Source organism: Rhamphochromis sp. 'chilingali' (assembly GCF_963969265.1).
Source record: "Rhamphochromis sp. 'chilingali' genome assembly, chromosome: 5".
Lineage (NCBI taxonomy): Eukaryota > Metazoa > Chordata > Actinopteri > Cichliformes > Cichlidae > Rhamphochromis > Rhamphochromis sp. 'chilingali'.
Genome location: NC_137932.1, coordinates 950627 through 972461, shown reverse-complemented (window position 1 = coordinate 972461; position 21835 = coordinate 950627). Strand labels below are relative to the sequence as shown.

Below are 21835 nucleotides of genomic sequence, written 5' to 3'. Positions count from 1 at the left end.
TGACGTTTGTAGGGTTACTGAAGTTGGGCTAGCTGGTATATAATGATGTGCTACGTGACCGCTAGCGACACAGCTATGTTAGCATAACATAAACACAGTGAAGCTGGAGGACGAACACTAACACTTTCCCACTAGATAAAAGTTAGCGTGAGGGTTCCTGATGGTCAGGAACAAATGCAATCGCATGGCAGGATGCTGTAAACGGACCAAACTTCAGTCAGGAGAACAACTGAGATAATCCATCCTAGGGCTGCTCAATTAATCGAATTTTAATCACGATTACGATCTGGGCTTTCAACGATCATTAAAAATGACTGAGCCGATTATTAGCCCCTCCCTCATTTATCCGCGACACCTTAAAGGCCGGTCCGTGAAAATATTGTCGGGCATAAACCGTCCGTGGCGCAAAAAAGGTTGGAGACCGCTGATTAAGAGGACCCGAGGGAAGCTCGGAAAGCTAAGCAGAAGTTATTTGGAGAGGAGAGTGACTGCTGTTGGTTGAAAAGAGTTTAAAAAAAAAAAAAAAAAACTTCAGTGGTGTTGCACACTATGTTATATTATTTTTTAAAGTCATTGTTAACCCTTTAAAGCCGGTCAGAGCAGCACGCTCCGTTTTGCGTAACTATTTTTAAATCCCTGTAGAACCTGAACCATGTAAGCTAGCGCAATAATTTGTTTTGCATATGAAACCGGAGGAGTTGTACTTACATCTGATGCCATCAGCTTGTCCTCGGTCACGGTTTCCTTCCACATAAAGCTTTGCAAAAACTGCATAAAAAGCGCTTGCAGGAACAAAAACATAATATTCCAGAAACACGCTTTGCCGATCCTATCAGCTGTTCGTAACACTTCCCACAGTGAAATGATGCACCTGCTGTTTTCTTTGCAAATTTGCATCATAGGATTGTTTTTTGTTTTTCCTGCAGTATATAAAAATTGCTGTATCTCCAAAATAAAACTATGAAGACACTCAAAATAAATTTCCTGTGGTGGGAAACTATTTTTTGCAACTTTATTGTATTTAAAGTTTTGAGGGATAAACCTCTTAAACTTCTCCAAGTAGAAATATATGTAAACAAAACAAAAGCGATTTTCAATTTTTTTTGTAGTTTATTGCACTTTTTTGCAATTTATGTAATTACTATGCACTTAATGCATACATATTATTAAAATATGGGCTATAACAGTTGTATTGATGTATAGCAACTTGAAATGCTCCCACAAATGGCACTACAGCATGTAAAAAAAATAAATAAAAATAATATAAGCTCTGGTGGACTTGGTTCTATAGTAGGTCTTAAAGGGTTAAATAAATATCGTCAAATAATTGTGATCTCAATTTCAGTGAAAATAATCGTGATTATCATTTTTGCCATAATCGAGCAGCCCTAATCCATCCACAATACAAGGTTAGTCATTAATATACTGCAACAACATGGGAATAGAGCAGCTGATAGAGAATTCAACATTAATGAATCAATGGTACAGAAGTGGAGGAAGCAAGAAGAATGAGTTTAATAAAGTTTGATTTATCTAACTGCTTTGTTTCGCTTAATGTGTCTTATAATCCCGTGCACCTTATGGTCCGAAAAATACATATTTGACTTTTTTATTTGGCACACTGCAGTTTAATGTTGCAAAGCACCTCTTTTTAACTTCAGTGAATATTATACATGGTTATGCTCAGGATATGTCAGCACATTTCTACTGGAAATGCCTTTTGGTTAAACTTTCAGCAAGGAATTTGCATTTGCACTGTTAAATGTTTATATAACTTTAATGCACATAAAAAACAGCTGCCTGTTTAAGTGAAAATCAGTGGGTGGAGCCCTGCTCTACCCCTCAGTTCATCAAAGTTATTTTAATCCAGCTTTGTTCTGATTGGCTGCCCCTCCTAACCAGAACATTTGATGTCTTAGTAACATCATACAGAACAAAGAATTAAAAAACAAACAAACCTTTGAAACGCGCCTAAGGATCGCAGTAATTACCTGCACGTACACCAACTTCATTATCTGAAAATGTGGTCATATTTATTATAAGCATCCACCACTGTAATAGTACCTAATAGAAAAAATCCCTATTAAAATCAGTTACTTTGAAAACAGCAAGGAGTGGATAAAAATGTCGCTACATTTCTCAGCAACTGTGGGATTTCATAGCCTGGCTGTAAGCGGCTGCAGCACTGTTCTAACACTCTTGCTAATTTGGCCCCTGGTGTGTTCAGTCCTTATTTAGTCTGAGCAAATTCAGAGGGCAAATACCAATCCTCTCTCTTTGGCATGAAGTCCCCTTTTACAAATATGACAGCATGCAATAAAGGATCAAAGTGTGTGCTTTAGCAGGGATGCAGCTCGGCTCCGTCCTGTCAAGATGCTGAAGGTTGTCTACATTGTCAGCTTCTACACATGTGGTGCTTTATGCACTTCATGTTAAGGTAAAGTGTGCAAACATATCCTGAGAAAGAGAGGAGTATGAACAAATATGCACAGCGCGTAGCACTGCTGCCCTGCACAGACACAAGCAAAGCCAGCAGTCTCTGTCACCAGGCAAAGCTGGGATGCAGCAGTCTGGGGGGGAGGAAAGAGCAAACAGGGCGAGAAACAGGTGGTGAGGAAAAGAGGAGAGGATACTGAGGCAAAGGGAATATTGTGCTGTAAAAGTGTGGAGCACTGGACTGAATAAAGCAGTGAAAGAAAGTGAGAGCTGACAGAGAGAGGGGAGCAGAGCGAATGTGCGAGTGGTGCTGGTGGACAAAAAGCCAGACCTGGCTTCATCGAAACAGCTGCCGCTCTCCCCAACGTTGCACCTCAGCTCCAAATTCCACAGGCAGCCCGGCCGTGAGGGGCTGGGGCCTGAGTCAGCGCTTTTTACACAGAGCTGAGCCCTCTGCTCAAAGCAGCCGGGGGACAACAGAGTCCTGCAGCAGCCACGTTAGTCAAAGGTGCTGCACTCGAACCATCAACTGATTTCATTTGGTTTTTCATGAAATAACCAACGAAAAGCTTTTTAAACTCCAATTATTGCATCAAAATTACATTTTCAGCTACTAATGCTGTAGTACCATTACATAAAAGGTAAATAGCCTGTATTTGTGTAGCGCTTTACTTAGACCCCAAGGACCCCAAAGCACTTTACACTACATTCAGTCGTCCATCCATTCACACACACTCACATTCACACACGTAAAATTAAATAATGCTGCAAACGATGCATCAAAGTCAAAGGTACTGACAACAATAGTAAAAATTGGGGCTTGACGATATTTAAAATGATCAAGCTAACCCCTGACAGTGTTTACATCACAAGTCAGAGACAGCCTCCACATTATCCACGAAGCAGGGGGTTCCACGACATCGACTGGTGGCCATATCAAGAGCCACGCCGGGTTGTAACACAGCAGCAGAGCAAAATAAAAACTACACTAGCAATACCTCAGGGACGACTGAAAACTAGTCCGCAGCGTCACCGAAACACAACTTGTGACGTGCAGTGGCGGGACTCTCGTCATGGCACTGATTGCCTAATTGTTCCTCCTGCCACAGCTGGTGCAATAACCAATAAATAACATCCCAATAACTGAAGAAAAAAACACATATCACATGCCTGAGTTTGGATGCCCATCTGGTTGGAATGAATTCTTACTGGGACGCGACAAATGCCGATGTTACGTTACATCCAAACTACGAGATAATAGGAAATATAAATTAGGAACACGTTCCCATTAGCAGAGCCAATGTCAAATAAACTCTTAAAAGAAAGAATCGTTTCCCTGCTGGCAGCTAGTTCAAGCCTGGACAAGCAGAGGCTCTTGGCATCTGCCTGTACCAGGATGAGATTTTAGGCCAAATCGTCTGGCTCCTCGTCTGGATGTCAGAGAAAGATTCTGTACGAGGAGGAAAAAACAAAGGTCCAGGGAAGATCATATGCTGCAATTTTCTCCCATGTTTGTGAACTAGTAAGCAGTGACAAGGCAGCTGAGGTTAAACTAAGAGGTGTTTCTATGGTGTATTGATAGTCGTGCTTTTGTGCTGAGGTGTTTTTTCTGTTATCAAACTGTTCTCCCACTAGGAGCTCAGTCTGAGTGGAGTTTTTTTTCTCCTCCTCTTACCTCATGTAGTGTATTTTCGTTGTTTTTCCTATCAGCCTACCTTTCTGACATGTCTCCCCAATGTGATGTTTGTGTAAAGTTGGTCAGAAGGTTCCTTTGTGAGTGCGCATGCGCCATTAGCGTGCTGCCTGCTGTAACCCCTAATTTCCCTCGGGATGAATAAAGTATTCTGATTCTGATTCTGATTTTGACCTGAGGTCTGAGGCAGTGGAGGGTCAAGCTGCTGGCACATCAGCCAGCTGACAGGAACATGTGGGTTTAAAAGAACAACAACGAAGAACGATGATTTTAGGCTACTTGCACCTCAGAGTTGAACTTTTCCCTCTTTGAGAATCCGACCATGCTGAATACGTATACAGAAGAACACCAACACCTTCCTTAAATATTACATAAATCATACAACACAGTGTACAAACAGTTTGAGCTGGACTGAGCAGAAAATGCATTGAGGCCAAACTGTGGCTATTGTGCATCGACTTTATGGTGGTTAAAGGTGACGTTTTCTCCAGAAGGTTTCACATCAAAGGTCTATCACAGCACAGAAGAACAGCAGTGTCGTTCGAGTGCACTGAACAACATCCACAGTTAATGTAAGACATGAAGAGACTTTCAAAATCCTTCACATAAACACTCCGTGTGGTTTTAATGAACTAGTCTTTGAAATGCGCCTCTCTAAGACCTTTTTTCCAATATCACTGCAAAATGGTTTTGTTTCCTCAGTAAGGCCGGTGACACAATTCCAGTTCAGTGAGTGAGTATGGGAAAAGACAAAACTATGCAAGCGAGCGCCTTCGCCAGCTGGCGATGGGACCGTCTCAGCTGAATGGGCTGAAAGGGGGCGAGCAGTTTTCCCCAAATTCATCCTTTGACGACATTTAAATAAAAAAAACAAAGAAAAAGGGGAACACACTGTTGGTCAGTGTGTGGCGTTGATGAGTGTGACTGCTGTCCGCTCGGTAAGTCTCGCTGTTGCTGACTAATTGCTCCTCTGAGATTAAGAGTCATTACAGGAGGAGACCAACTTGTTCCCCTCAGCATGCACAGAATAACAATAAAGCATCGAGTCACACTGAAGTCTCAACAAACTCCTCTCAGCTTCAAACTGGCAGCAATTACTTAAGTAAAAGCCCTGAATGAGGTTATCTGAGCACTATGTACCAAGTATAAGACGCGATTCCTAAAAAGATGGAAATGATGACTTATTTTGTGCTAATGCAAGAAAGGCTGCACTCCAGGTCCAGCAGGAAAAGAAACATGATGAGCCAAAAGCCGAACAGCTTCATTTTCATTTAGTCTGCAAACACTGGCTGCAGTGATGGACAGACAGCTGAATGGGGAGGTCAGCCAAAGCCAACTAGCAGCCACTGTGAGGGGAGGAACAGAAGAAAGGAAAAGATGTGAAAATGAGGAGAAATGAAGGTGGAGAAAAGTGGAAAAAGGAGAGAGAAGGGCAGGGGGGGAGCATGTGCAGTCAGACCCCGGGGATCCTGAGAGGCGGGCTGATAAGCTCCATGCCCGTCCTCTGGGAAGCCTTCCCCTGCCACTCTCTGATGACACAACTACCAACAGGCATTTCTCTGCCTACAACGCTCCCAACAGATTAACCAAGTGTTTCAAAGGCCAACTGTGAATATGCTGAAAATGTACAATTTCACATGTGTTACCCTGGTGAATTCCCCCAGAGTGGACTCCAAATGAAAACAAAAGCCAGCTTTGCTATCACAGGTAAGGTGAATCTCCCCATTAATGAAACGGATAAAGTTAAAGCAAGACATCAGTTAGCAATGAAATGTAAATGTTACGGAGCTCCTCTGATGACATGGTCCAAAATACTATTTCGAGGGCACGAAATGCTAATTTGTGGGCACGAAACACTTGACCAATAACCGTGATCCTTCCCAGGCCCTTGCAGTTGGTTGACAATAAAATCTATCCCGGCGTCCAGGTCGTGCTTACGTCTGTAAGCTGGGCTCGCAGTATCCTGTTTAAATGCCTCTCCGTAATAATGGTTCCTTGCATTGCAGATTTTTCAAAATGCATTTGTAGCTCATCCCCAGCCTAAAATAAAACCCAATCATACCGTCTCTGTCCACGGTGTGTAGGTTTAGCCTACTCTCATGCTTATGTCTCTACACAGCAGTCCAGGAATTGTATCAATATGATGTGTGCACGTTATCTATTTCGTTGCCACGTTATACCCAATTCGTGCCCTCAAACTAGCATTTCGTGGCCACAAATAAGTATTTCGAGGGCACGAAATAGTATTTTGTGGCTGCAATTTATTTATTTTTTTGGACCATGTCATCAGAGGGGCTCTGTAAAATGTAGAACTTCCACTCGCCAAAAATGGCAGAAATGACATCACTATGACATGATGACGATTTAACATTTTGTTAGCTTTGCTTAATCTAACCAAAGTCAGGAACAATATTCAGTAGACAGAACAGGAATCTTGGACCTCCTGTGCATACAACAGACCCGGCTGACGTTAAGCTAACTGGTTGGAGGAGGTGCTTTCGAGTTACCCAAGAATGATCTGAAAATGTAACTTTCAGCAGCAGAGCAAATTTAGCTGCGTATACAAAGCTGCCATGTTTCAGGCGCAAGGGAATTCTGTTTTTGAACTGCTCCACATTTAATTCAGACGAGGAGTAAATTAAACGTGGAGAACAAGGATACGTGGTCTAAGAAAGGGTAAGCGGTTTCCCCTTTGGGTCCAAAAACTAAGCTGCAGACAGCAGGACAGGGCAGGCCTCTCCATCATCTGTCCTTTCCAGACACGTGCTGGCATTTGTGATCACGTGAAAAAGTGACAGAAACACTAAGAGCTGATGAGAGCGAGCAAACAGGCATGTCGCTGTGAAAAAGGAATTCAGCAGAAAGGAAATAAACAGCGTGACCTTGCTGCGTCCAAAACACCAAAACGAGCCACAGAGCACACAATGACACAATGCGATACAGATGTCCCCGCTTCCTCGTATGACATCATGTACCCGCTGGGTCCGGAGCACCTCACCGAGCGGTTGTGGTTCCTTCCTGTTCACTGTGCCCGCCAAAGCCACCGGGCAGCCAGACAGGAAACGGCAGAACAGCTGCTGATCGAGGCCAAACACGATTTTAATATCTGACACAAACACTGACATTTGATACAGATTAGGGAACTTGAGTTATAAAATGCATTTTCTCCACATCACTCCTGTTTGAGGGTCAAATATTTTCTCACCCAATTACAATTTATCTCAAATTCTTCTTCAGCAACCTTTTCTGTTACTTCGTTTATTGATTCTTCATAATGTCAAAGACCCAAACCCAGATCGTCTGCACACAATAAATCACTGCTCTGTCTTTACGATCCACCACGCAGGTGATGGATCGTAAAGTAAAATAAAAACGTACATTTCCTGTGCGTGAATAAGGCCAGCTACTGCAGCACAGCTGGAACAGCAGCTTGCAATAGCTTAGTTTATGTTGCTCTGTAGAAACCTCCAGGCCTAAAAATGAAGTGCTGAAAACTGCAATCCCTCAATTGGCCACCAGAGGCAGTCTCCACAACCGTAGTTTCCCGTGTTAAAACGACACCTCTTAGCCCAAATACCCATTTTGCACACAAACTAGTTTCAGTCTCAAAAGCTAATTTCCTGCTTCATGAAAACTGTACAGAGGATGATTCTCTTTATTGCATCACTGTGGTCTCTCATTTTGAATGCTGCTAATCCAAGTCACCGAACTAGCTTTGCCAACCAAGTTCATCCTAATGGACAGTGATTACTTTCCAAAGTACTTCTACCAGCTCTGCACGGGTCTGTGAGGGGGCGTGAGGACTGTACTGTTACTTATCATTTAATAAACAAACTGTGACTCAAGTAAATGAAGCCTCAGTTAACAAAATGTAGGGCAGAACAAATCCTGGCCTTGTTTATACCTTAGTAATAAGCTGATAACTCAGCACTCCCTCCTCTTATCTATATATGGTCACTCCTGACTGAGGGGAAAAACCCCAGGATGAGTTGGCCTTTATGCGCGACTCCAACTCGACGCTGATCTTTAATGCAGAGGTTGCAGTCTGAGCATGTTTGGTCCCAACCTGCAGCGGTGGAAGGGACCGAGTGTATAAACGCAGAGGCTTAGAAAGTGTTGTGAACATGGTTGTTTTTGGTGTGGTGGACACAACTTTAAACTATGTGATCCAAAAATTCTTCTTTGGAAGCAGCGTGATTTAAGTGGCGGCTCTTTCTTTAACAGCGGAAAAACAGGGAAGAACTCAGGTCTGTGCACTATGAGATAGCCTAGTTAGGCAAAAAAAAAACCACAATAATAAGAGTGTGTGTGTGTGTGTGTGTGTGTGTGTACACGCCTCCACTGCGAGCAGTGTGTGTTACACGCTGCCAAAGCCTTGCAGGGTGGAGCACACATCAGCTGCAGCTGAACAGCTGGCCACTGCAGGCTAACATCGAGTCTGGACTGAGAAAAGGTCAGGAAGCCTCCACAGTGTTTGCCAACTGTGGCCTGGCAATGCCGCCCACTCTCATTCAGCTGCCAGCCAAACCGGGGAGTGAGACTGGTGCTAAACACAAAGGAGGCGACGATGGGAGAAAAAGATCGAGCGCGTGGTGAGATTGGAAAGATCACCATCATGGGTGGGTTGGCGCCTGCCTACGTAAGCCACAGATCAATGTGAAACTAAACTGATCCGTTATTCATCTCCTGCTTGCTCCATGAAAAAGACCGTAGGTGTAGCTCAGCTGCTGAGAAAGAAGAGGAGGAGCGTTTTCTTCAAGTTAACTCTTAATCAGCTTAATCAGAAATATTTCAGCGTAATTAATTTAAAATAAGTGTGGGTGAAGAGTTGCTGGCTCAGACCGAGTTTCAGCTTCAAGTGAATAAACACACGCGCAGGCCTGAGCTGCTAGACCCAGGAAATGCTGCAATATGCAGCGTGCTTTCCCGTGTTCCCGGTGGCTGCAGGTCATGTTGGGGTCTCCATTTCAGTTGGAATGAGGTCACCCAACAAGACGAAAAGCAAACCCATTCCACGTGTTTGTCCTCTTCTTCGCTTCATAAACATCGTTGGGAAGAAAGGGGAACACTGCTGCACCTTTGTCACGGCTGTGCTGCATTAGCAAAAAGGCGCGCAGGCGCTGCGGCGTGGCTACAAAGGGCAGCTGCGAAGGTGCAGCCTCTGTGTGCCGCACAAAGGCCGAGTGCTCACAGGCTGAGGGGGTCTTAGGTTTCACTGGGCCCATCTTGAACCATTTTTCTGCATGTAGGATTAAACCGTGTTTTGAGTACGTGTTAACACCATCTTTCTGTTCCAGTCTGTTTCCTATAGAGACTCCTGTTGGTCACGTGCACTTTGGCTCCTCTGCTGAAGTACAAATAAGGAGCTATAACAGCACTGTGTCACTACTCTGGTTAGCATTTAGCTAATAAGTGTCCAAATCCTGAGAACCGCACTACATGTGCAGCAGGTGTGCTTTTTTCCTTTGACCCTGTGGCTGGGTTTTCTGCCAAGAAGAAGAAAAACATGGGAGTGGTGGCGCTCACAAAACTTTTGAGGACAAGACGAGACTTGACCTCAGTGCTACTATACTTTTTGTGTGCAGCTATGCCACAGAGGTGTGGTCTGCTGCCGTGGACGCGCGTTATCACAGGGCTAAAACCTTACACGCAGATTCCTTCCACCGAGAGGGAAGAACTATTGTCTGGACTGGCTCACTGTTACGCCGCTGTTTTTAACTACAAAAGCTGAACTGAATCACTTTCACTGGTCCATCTTGTCCATAATAAAAGACCATCTGGGAGGCAGTTTATAATGGTTTCTTCTTGGCCCTGAGCTCTTCACTGAATAACTCTTAAAAATATAAATATAGTTAAAGACTGAAAGGTGTCATTCATTGATGTGGTCACGCAGCAGCCCTTTGGATTTCATAAGGATGAGCTGATTCAACACCAACACAGTTCAAATATGGCAAATCATGTAGATGCAGCAATGATCTAGCCGACTGTTATTATTCCCGTACCACCACTCGGATAAAACACCTCCAGTTCAGCTAGTCTGGCACGCTTCAAGCCCCAGTTTGAACGGTTACGGGCTGTGAGGAAATCATAATTGACACAAAAACCACCAACGCGCTGACCAGACCAAGTCTTATTGTGGGAAACACTGAAACCTGAGCTGCTGAAATGTTGAGTGAAATTAACCAGCAGCAGCTGTGAAGTACATATGAAATATGACACAAATGTAAGAAACGTGATTATTTGCTGTCCTAGTGCATCCAGCAGCAGGGTGTTTCTTCTGGTTCAGAAAAGCCTTTGGGCAGTAACACTGCAAATAAGCTGAACCTGTCAGTGCTGCAAATCTGTTACTTCTGATCATCTCAGACACAAAATGTCCAAACTAACATTTTAACCCCAAATTCACAAAAATAGTTACAGAAATTATTTTGTTACAGCGCTCGACGCCTTCGGCTCTGGACAGCACATGATTGGGGAAATGTTAGTTATTCTATGCAGGAAAAGAATCCCTGAGTATCGCGCTACATGTTTAATTGTTTATATATCAGAGCTGCAGATGAGCACGACAGGCAGATAAGGGACACATCCTGGACATCTGTCTGGACAGGATTTCCCTAGCCGTTTACCACTGGGGCAAACTGGTTTGACCAAAGTCCACAATGTCTTCTGCAGTCACACACTGGCATATTTACAGTGCTCGTCAGTCGTTTACATACAAGTCATCATACCGCGAATAGTGTCGGATCTCATCTGATCCACGCAGGCTCAAATATAAGAGCCTGGGAACCACCGAGGCTCACCCGGGCCACGAACTGGAAACCGTCCACAGTGAAGCAAGTTTCACATCAGCGTGGACTGACAGGGCGCCAACCAAGAAAGACGCCTCGGCTCCAAACTCAACACCTTCAAGCTCAACTGAAATTTTCAGCTCAGATGTCTTCTGGAAAAAAAGAAAACGTTTTATAGACGAGAGAGATGCTTGGACAACCACGTGTGAGGCCGCTGTCCCTTGCACTATGGTAATAGCCTTATTCTGCTACACTGCATAAAGTGGATGGAATCCAAATTTTTCAACTTCAACTCAACTGCTAGACACTGAAATCTGGACAAAGCTGGGTGTCCCAACAGGACGGCGATTCCAAATAAACAGCAAAACGAGTTTTGAAATGGTCAGCGCACGCTACCATTAAGCTTCTGGACTGGCCTTGCCAAGCCCTCGGTCTCACGCAAACTGAAAATTTGAAGACTACGCTTAAAAGCCAAGTCCATGCTAGGAAATCAACTTGTTTAAATTAAGCAATCCAGCAAGAATTGTGCCAGAAGATTGTTCACAATAATTCTTATTTATATACTTAGCCTGGTGCACAACCGACCAGTGTCTGAAACCAGCCATTTTATCTGCTTTTTCCATCCCTTTAGTCCAGCGGTCTCCAACCTTTTTTGCGCCACGGACCGGTTTATGCCCGACAATATTTTCACGGACCGGCCTTTAAGGTGTCGCGGATAAATACAACAAAATAAAGCTAGTACCGGTACCGAAAAAAACAAGATTTATTCATAACACACGTGAAAAGACCCAGGGAAACAGAGTTAACGATAAAAACGATAACAAAATAACGCTGAAAACGATAAAAACCCTGAAAACCACACATTTCACACCTGAGCCTCAACTCTCGCGGCCCGGTACCAAACGACTCACGGACCGGTACCGGTACGAGGCCCGGGTCCGCTGCTTTAGCTGATTGGATGCCACTTGCAAACAGAAGGATGGAACTGCACGTGGGTAGATATTCTCTGCCAACGACAGCGCTGCATGACAGAACCATGTAAGGTCATATCTTCTCTGAGTGACATCCTTCAGAGCCCAGAGTAGAACAACTGCCGGGTCCACCGTGGTAACTGTACGTGTGCGGCAGAGGATGAGAACAATCTTAAGAGCTACCTTTGAATGGATTTTGTTGAAAGGCCCTTTTTAATTAGAACTTTACAATTAAGGCACATTTCTATTCTGGAAAGGACACCGTAGCTTTGTTTGAGCAGCCATTTCAACTTACATTATTAAAATGCATAAATTTGGAGGATTCAATATCAGTGCCTTTGGAGTGGTAAATAACAAGCAGCAACACGGGACCTCCAGGCAATTATGACAGCTTGAATCTGCATGTTGTGTCTGCTAGAGCTCAGTTTCTAGTGACAACACAGGGAAATGTCACGATGAGGTCACCACTTGGCACTCAGGCGCCTCTCCTTAAAGGCTTGGGCTCACTGGCATTGTTGCAAAGCCAACTTGATGCAGCACATCAGCTGAGAACTAGCAAAGGGGGGCAACAACTGATTGTCCTAAAGGAAACATGTTTCAGCAGAGGCACAAAAGTACCTCGTCATCCTCATGCAGACTCCCCCAAAAAACATGAACAATGGCCAAATCCAGCCACTTCCAGCCTGCACAACTGCGTTTTTAGCACAGAATAGGTTGGCCAGATGGTGGCTGGTGGGGTAGATGAACTTAGCAGCCACAGGCAAAAGATTTAACACGTGTTTAACTGCCATCCTGTCTGTCTGTGACACAGTCACTCACTGACGGGCCAAACGGCTAGTCTGTCTGTAGAGGGGTTTTTTGTATTTTTAGAAACATAGACAAAAAGATTCCTGCAGATATGACACACAAGCGCTTTCCTTCTAATATGTCGCCTCATTGCCTTTTGTTTTAATCCACATTTCTGCTGTGAGGTCAATGATTTGCTCCTGCACTGCCACCCTTCTCTCAGGGCTGTAAAAGACAGCGCAGTCCAGGCAGCCAGGCATGCTCCGGCAGCTAGCTGGGCCTCTGCCCTACATAACAAAAAAAGGTGAGTCGCTCACATTCCTGCTTCATGCACAAACCAAACCCCAATGTCACACACACACACCTTCTCTTGTTGGTGTGTGTGGTCTTCCTGCTGTTCTCCCTTTCTCTAACCTTAGGGAGTCTTAAAGTTACAAAACAGCCAGAAAAAGGCAGAACCCCCCCCCCCCCCCCCTCTGTAGAAACTAATCAAAGCATGGGCGTGTGCAAGTGATTTCTGTCTGATGGGACAACTCTACCCTTCATGTGCATACAAACCCAAGCAAACTGACATGCAAAGTAGCCGTGATGACAGGAAAGCCATCTACTTCACATTAAGTGCATTCCCACTGGAATACATGGCGGCCTGCAGGGGAGAGAACATCTTTATTGGACCCGTCCCGGAAGCATTTCAAATCCGAACAGGCCTGCTCACCAGCCGATACATCCTCTTTTATCATTGTCAGCTTGGTATTTTACAGCATCTCTGTTTTTGGTAATAAACTGGCACCTTCTGTTTTAATGTCTAACCCTCCAACATGCTTTTGTTTTTTTCCAACACATAAAACATTTAACTACAGGAGAGTAAAGTGGCCTTGCTTGGCCCCTTCTCTCTTTAGTTTTTAGTGCGAGCCAGTGTGTTAAGAGGAGGCCAAAGTGAGCCCTGCTGCTTCTATAAAAGGAATGTGGTGGGAGAAAGGGAGGGCCACTGCGCCAACAGTATTATTAGCTTGATCATCTTACCAAAGAAAGAAAGGGAAAATGGAGTAAATAAGAAGAATACATACCCCATTCCAAAAACTCCAGGACGTTTTTCTCCCTTCTGAGGGGGGAGTTGTTGCACTCATCATAGAGGCACACCAGGATATCCAGCAGCGTCTCCACACTCAGGCACTGGCCATTAGACTGAGCCGGCCCGTCCAGGATCAGCTTCTCCAGCTTCTTCAAACGCACCTCTCCCGACATGTTCTATTCCTTACTGTTGGCCTTTTGAAGCAATGGTGATGGATGGGGTTGGACGAGCAAACACCTCCTCGGCCTGGAAGTCAGCGCAGAGGGGGGCCTTGAAAAGTTCTCGCCACTGCACGTCTCGAAAAATAATCAAACTTTTGCGCGTTGAGGCCAAGCCGGTGCTAAATAAGCGATAAAATGCGCCTAATCATGACCTTCCTCTCGAGAGCCAGTATCTTGAAGCTGGGTGAGACGTGCAGCACTTCCCCATTTTTTAATACCTATCCCCCCAACCCCTCAAAGGGTGCATAAGAAAAGAAGTAAGCCTGTAACAGACCCTGGCTGCTCCGGGCCGGCTGATTTTGTTGGAATCGCAGCGTTAGCAGGCAGTTTTCTGCTCTCCTCTGGCGTTAAGAGAATATATATATATTTAAAATAACCTAGTCGAAGCCGTTCAGAACCTCTCCCTGAGTTGAGACAGATATTTGGGATTCTCCATTCTTGCAGCAATCCAAAAAATGCAAACCAGATCTGCAATGCTACAAAGCCCCAGCGCCCCTCCTCTGCTCCAGGAATGGAAGGGCGACAGCAGCTTAGCAGCCTGCTAGGTTAGCTGTTCAGCTAACCAGGGAGCTAACGTTAACGCTACTTTTCTCCGTTCCTTGATGCCACAACTTCCCCCTTTTCCCGGGAGTTGACATGTAACACGCAGCGTTAACACGTCTCAACCAAATGCCGTCTGTCTCTGACAATGTGTGTATATATATATATATATATATATATATATATATTTTTTTTTTTTTTATCTAACTGCAAAATATCCCCTTGTTTTCACAACTCACTGCTGGGAGATATGTTCTTTAAATCCCAATCTTCGTCAACGTCTCTTTAGTTTCTTCACAGTTCAAACGCGATGGTTAGCCAAGAGTTCCAACCAGCCTGTAAGTTAGCCGTCAAAGGAGAAAAATGCGGCTCCTTTTTTTCTCTTATGAAGGTTGCAGAAAAGCTCGTTTCACGTCAGGGGGAAGCTGTATTCTCTAGCCTCGCTTATTCCAAATACGGGACACTGCCTAAATTCCCCCCCGTCCTTCCCTTTGCACCGCCGGTCGTTCGCTGCTTTGCCGTCTTTCCCCAGTCAGCTACCAGCGGCTCGATGCCAGAGGCTTTAAACTGAAAAGATAACCCACTATACACTGCTCTGGTGCGCTGCAGCACCGCGCTGCATTGTGGGAAAAGTGGCTCTGCTGGAAATTATGAATGGCTTACAAATAGCTCTCGTCAGAAACGTAATTATGAGTTATTGATAAATACGTACCTTCTTTTTTAACCATAGAAGATGCTTCTAGAAGTAAGTCTCTCCAGTATGCGACCAATCATCCGGACTAATGTTTCTGGGCTGTTATTTGGGGAATTATTTTTGAAATTTTATTAAATTACTTTAAGTAAAAAGTAAAATTATTAATTATCACGTTTTTAGTTAGGTTGTTGTTTTTTTCTTTGGACGTTATACTTCTACCACCGTGTTTGCTGTTGTGGATATCTCGCGGATATTTCAGTCTCGTCTTACCAGTTTGATTTGAACACGGTGTCTCTGAACACGTTTCGACGCTGTCCAAAAAAAAGGTTATCAGTCTGTGATGTTAGGTAACGCGTTTACAGTTTCCAACTTCCACGCATGCTCGTTAATCCGCCATGTTTCCCGTGTCTCGAGACGTCCTCTATAGCTCGCGGCCTATCTACCACTGTTCTAACGTCTCTGGTCGCTGCTGCAGGCAAAATCCCAGATCATCATCATGGCGCCCGTCACAGCATCTGCTGTGCGAATGGGAGAGGCGGGGGGTGTTGATGGGAGGGGGTGTTGTCAATATTGTGAATGGGAACTGCGGGCTGTGTGCTGGTGGCGTCTTTTTCTTCACGCGGGAGTAACAATGACTGCTGTCCCTGTAACCGACCGCAAACACAGCACTTAAACGAGATACAGTCCAGCCTGCGTCAGTGCAACTGTGTCGAGTCCAGCTAGCTGTGACAGTGAGCCACCTCACACAGCCACATGCATCAAATATGACAGTCAGATTCCCCACAAACCATTATGCAATCTACCAAATGTGTCTCGCTTTTGCATTCACAGTCACACCTTAAATGTCTGACACAAAAAGGGTCTGTGTGGCACGCTCTCGCTCCCTATTTGCATAGAAACAGTGCATGGGGTTTCATGTAGTTCAGAGTCTGAACTGATCATTCCTTGTTTGGAAATGATCCCTTTAGTGCTTATCACTGCTCAAAGTGCACCCAGTAATCAATAACGGCCTAAGCAGCTGAATGTTTGGGGGAAGGGAGACGGAGAGAGAAGGAGAAGGTGTTTGAGGCCACACACCCCAACAAAGGGGAACATAAAACTTCCATACTTAAGAAAATAAATAGTTCAGGGCCCCCTGACTGTAGAAGAAAGACACGAGATGTGATGAAGTAAGCGCACAACAACGTGCCATATAAGACGCAGTCACCTGATTAAAGGGAAATCAACTCTGATGTCATATAGTAGTGGTACAATAGCTATATCAAGCTATATAGTTTATGTCTTCCATATTTCCAGCCATATCCATAATCACATACTGTGTATGCTACCATTGTATGTAGTGTGTTATCTTACTTTTTTCACTGATTGTACTTATTTGTATTTTTGTATTTCCTTCTGATATCTGTACCTGAGCTGAGGTGACGCAAAAATGTCCCCGTTGTGGGATCAATAAAGTCTTATCTTATATTCTTGTACACAACACTTAAAAGTGCCCTCTTTTCACTATTTTTCCAAACTATTTTCATTGTTTGAAAGCACGATGTCAATAAAGATTCTGATTCTGAAGCAGTGCAGTTACGTCTGAGTGCTTTTGTTAATAGACACAATTCCTCGCACAAGTGTTGTTGCTATATTTCCAACACACTTGCTGTGTTTGCTTCTGTTTGTCAGCCTGCACTGAGACTGCTGTGCTTTGATTGAGTTTTCATTGTTGATTGTTTGGAGATGTTCATCACCCTTGTTGGATTGAACAGTTAACCGAGCCCATCAGAGAGCCAATCATCAGTGTTACTCTGCACAGCTCTGCACTCTTGGCCCAGTTTGGCTGTGAAAGGGAGGAGTACACACAACCTTCACTTCCAGCAGGCGTGATGGTTGCTGGAAACGGGTCTCGTGTGTCCGCGTGGATATTACATTCAAATGTGGATCATGTGATCAGGACATTTCACGTTGAACGCGTCCGTTTGCCATTTTATCGATGCATGTTCAATCTTCACAAGTAAGCACATTTTATCAGTAAAGTTCAAAAACACACAGCACCAAATGCTTCAGGACAGCGAGCAGCTCGACCATGAAAATGAAACGATGTGTGGTGAGAAAGCAGAAATCATGTGGCGTCTGCTGAGATAATCCTGTCACAGGTCGCTCTGAGCGCTTCGCAATCTTTTTGCCAAACCCAGTGAAACCGAGCGCCTTCGGTCTCGGTGCGTTCACTGCATATACTGAGGTGTATTTGTATTACAACACTTTAACGTGGAAGGATTGTTATTATTTCTCTTTCCAAAATTGTCACTTCCTGCACTGGTAGTTTAGAAGTATGTGATGAACAGGATCTAATCAGTCTGATACGACACTCAGTCCTCATTAATATCGTGTTTGGTAGGTGAATTATGTTCATGTAAAGCGTCTATAGTTAGTTTTAAATGCTTTTAAATGCTTCTGTCCTTCAGCAGACTTGATCACATCAGAGTTTGTGTGACATGGGTCTTGAAAGTTCGTAGAAATGTGAAATCCTTCCTGGTCGACACTCGGACTCTTTTTGTCCTCGCATCAATCTGGTGTCATTTTGTCGTGAAAGAATGAATATCATGTAAAACAGCAGTGATGGTTGCTCACGGCGTACAGTGCTTTACACATCTATTAGAACACCAGCCCATGTAAGGTTTATGCAACACTTACTTGAAATCAGTGGTGCTAAACATAGGGCCCGGGGCCAGAATCTGCCCGCCAAAGCCTCCAATCCGACTGCAGGGACGACTTTGACTGCGAGGATGGATTTTTGGACTTTAAACTGTGTATTTATAACTTTTATATGACGTTTTCTGCTGACTAAGATTCCTGCATGGCCATTCATGCTACACCAAAGTATTTAAGTAATGCATAAACAAATAAATGGCAGACAACTTCCTGTTTTCCGCTGTGTACTGTGGACACTTTGGGGGGGAAAGAACATTTTCTGTGAATGAACAAAAACTGTGTTATATAAATATGATCGTTTTCAGTGATTTTACACATCTTTCATGTAGAAAAACGGACGTGTGCTGTTGAAATTCTTTATGTTCTATGCACATATCTCTGGGATTAAATGTGGTTAAATGTCACAGAAAGGCTAGTTTGACTCCTCCAGCCCACTTCAGATCACTGTGGGTTACCTGTGGCCCTTGATGTAAAACGAGTCAGCATCTCTGCTCTAAAGTGTCACAGTGACCAAAGTCATTCCTGATATTTCTGTAATGGTTAATCGACCAGTGTGCGCAAGCTGTTAAATCAAAATGCTGCTTTTAATGCCAAACTACAATTATTGCTGTTATCCATGAATTTTCACATTTACTCTTAATAAAATAAAATAAATAAGGTCATTTTAAACAAGTGCTTGACAGATTTCTGAGATATTTTTCTTGTTTTTTGACAAGGAGGTTAATAAATTTAAGCACTGCAAGTATCCTGTTAAAAGTCACGTACAATGAACAATTCAGTTCAACTGTTATGTTCACAAGTGGTCTAATTAGAATAGGACAAAGCAATAAGGGCAATAAAGAGATCTAAGTGTACATTTATTCATATATTTATTTCCTCGATGATGCTATCAATCCAAGTGTCGATGTTGCCTTCCTGCTATCTATTTAACGTCGTCATGATTATCGGATCTTTTGAACGTAGCACAGCGCAAATGGGGGTTTCGGGGTGGAAGTTTCCTTTAAAGCCTCTACGCGCTTGCGCACGGCGTCCTCTGCTGTACAAACCGTTTCAGCACAGCTACTGAAAGCCACGAGCCTTTTTGTAAGTTGCACAACAGAGCTGTTGAATTTCTTGCGTGAGATTTTCCCTCATCGGGTTGTAGATTTTGAAATATTTCCTAGGAGCCACGATGGTTCAGTCCATCACAACTGTCGATGAATTAAAAGCCAATGAAAATATGTACTGATAGTCCTAATTAAACGTGTCTGATCCCATTTGTCTGCAGCGGGGTCAACGCGCATGTCTGCGCTGACTGATCCGTCATTCGCTGTGCGAAATGCAATTAAACCGTCCTGCGGTTGGTCGACATCGCGGAGGGCAGTAACAGTATTGCCCTGCACGGGTCTAGCGCTTCGTCTTTGTCACGCACTGATCGATGATTATTGGCAGCCAGCTTTAGATCCAGACGCGTCTGCGGGAGCTGAAAGAGAAGAGCTGGTGTGGACCATTAATGTGCAAACTAGTGCGGTTCATTTCTCCAAATATTTGGCGTGGAGATAAGGCGGCCAGTAGCAGTGATTGACAATGCTCGAGCGCATCATAATGGGGCTTTTGCCGTGACCACCAACACAAGTTCAATATTGACTTTTTGGAGCATGCAGCAGCTCCGCCTTGTTCCCAGGGAGACGCGTAATAATGAGATGCTACAACATAATGCGCAAACCAAACTGCGCCTCTGCCCTCTTCCTGTATACGCATTCAAAGCAGAAACAGGGAGGTCTGATGCTGCGCAAATGGAACGGATTGACCTATAAATTGGACTGCTTTTGAATGCAAATGGGCGGATACTAATTAACACCTGCGTTGTGGATTGAAGGAGCTCGTTGGGCCTTTGATTGAAAAGAAATGGCACCTATGAGTGTATGAGATGCGGCTTTGAACTAGGCAGCTCGTCTCTGAGCGTCATGGGAAGGAAGGAGGACTGAGAAATATCACACAAAGGCCATCTTAATTTCCCAAATTAGGGGTTGTAATGTGAGGCAGAGCGGACAGCAGAGTATTTTAGGCTGTGGAGAGCAGGCACTTAGACTGGCATCTGGCTGGACTGGACAAGATTTGCTTGGAATTTACATGTCTGCTGACCACAGACAGTCTACAGGTTTGGACCTCACCCGTGGCTCTTTGTTATGGAGGATGCGCTGATTATTATCATTAGCATACACTTTTGAGCAGCTTTATCCTTCCTTCGGTGTTTGAAGGAAAACAGAAGTAACAGTATACCATCAGTGTGCACGAACAACACCACTTTATTTTATGTTCAAGATCCCTGTAACAGTCTGTGATGAGTCATAACCCTGATAAACACAAATTACATTTTTTGATTAAAATGCAACTGAAATTAAAAAAATGAAGTCAAAGGTTTGTTTGTTAATGAATTGTCAAGGAAACCATGCTTGGCATAAACTGAATGTATATTTATCCAATGGCATGGAACATTTACAGGTACATGTAATCAAATTACTTTAAGTCAGCATTTTGGGCATACTTTTTATTTTTAATTTAATCCCAGCTGTAATCTTTGAAGAAAACAAAAAAGCATTTCATATTTTGGGGAAACAAACAATTTCAAATAGTTTTTAAAGCGTGCCAGAGAAGCCGAATACAAGACGTCACCCCTCTGTGGCTCAGATGTTGGACTATTGGAGTCTAGGCTGAGTTCAGGTTAGTCGGGGTTACTTGTAATCCTCACTGAGACCTCAAAGAGTTAACAACATGTAGTTTGGGGTAATGGCTGAACATGGTCTCTTTAGACTGTTGATTAAAGCCTAATTAACGAGTCTCATCGTTTAAATGAATAAAATGAACAAAGTGTCTGGTGACTAATGTTGTTTCCACTAATTGGGTTGTAAGAATGCCACAGACGTCAAATGTCCCAACCAAAAACACAATATCTATATATACATATTAAATATCATGAAACCAAAGACTGACGCTGTTAGAATGAACTAAAATTAAGCGAGTTTCTTTTTTATTAAACAAACTGAATTTTTTAGAGTTTAGAATAAAGCAAAAGAAAAACTACAGGAAGTGATACGGTGAACTTCTAAAGCTAACTTTAATAAAATATCTGCTTATTGGGATTTTGGATATGTGCATGACCGTGCACACGTTTGTATTGTATTGTTATACCACAGTGCCATTCTGAAGCGATGAACTCTCACAGTGTGACAAATACCACACATACATATATAATAATGAAAAAAGTGCACAAAAGAACATTTTTTAAGGATAAAATCAAATCAGGAGCAAACCGAACTGCAAACCTGACCTTCATCAAAATCAGAACACAAACACAGGCACACACGGACCCTGCCAAAGGCCCTGACTTACAACCTGACTTACAACCAGCTGCAATGCAGGATCCCGACACAGACGCACGTTTTTAGTATAACTGAAATAAACAGGATGGATCACATCTATTTGTTACCCGCTGATTATCCCTCTGCACACTTACACGTACTTTACCTTTGCACACACGCAGCCACGCCGAGCCCGTTTCCAATAAATGCATTTCAAAGATTACAACACACGTGCACCGTGTCATGTGCTACTGGGGCTCTGCCACTAATTAATAATTTGTCTTTACTGGGCAGATGCAACCTCTCGAGCTGCTACAAGCGGGTCTGGCAGTCATCTGTCATTTGCTCTTCCTGTGTGCTCCTTCAGTCTGTCTGACATCTCTAAGCAAACACGGCCAATACACAACCAGAGCCTGGAGCTTCTGGGCAGCCAGTGAGAGCAACCCTCTTCTAATGTTTGTGTGACAAAAAAGGCAAGGCAAATCCTCGCAATGGAATCAGATAATCACCAACTTGTGAAGAGCCTGCCCCAATCCACATCCACCCCCTGCCTCCCCCCACACACACTCCCTTTCTCATACAGCCCCTGGATTAAACTG

General features: G+C 43.8%; 1 protein-coding gene across 5 annotated transcripts in view; it reads right to left on the bottom strand.

The window, feature by feature from the left end:
- cdc42bpab (CDC42 binding protein kinase alpha (DMPK-like) b) overlaps nt 1-15065 on the bottom strand; it is a 70973-nt gene extending 55908 nt beyond the window's left edge. For 2 of the 5 annotated variants that reach the window (XM_080882295.1, XM_080882297.1), the window contains exon 1: nt 13739-15064. In XM_080882295.1, the coding sequence (XP_080738421.1) occupies nt 13739-13916 (178 nt within the window). In that variant the 5' untranslated portion in view covers nt 13917-15064. Of the gene's footprint in view, nt 1-13738 lie in introns of all 5 variants that reach the window. The other 3 variants (XM_080882298.1, XM_080882299.1, XM_080882296.1) reach the window with 2 other exon arrangements.
- Nucleotides 15066-21835: the final 6770 nt, after the last annotated feature.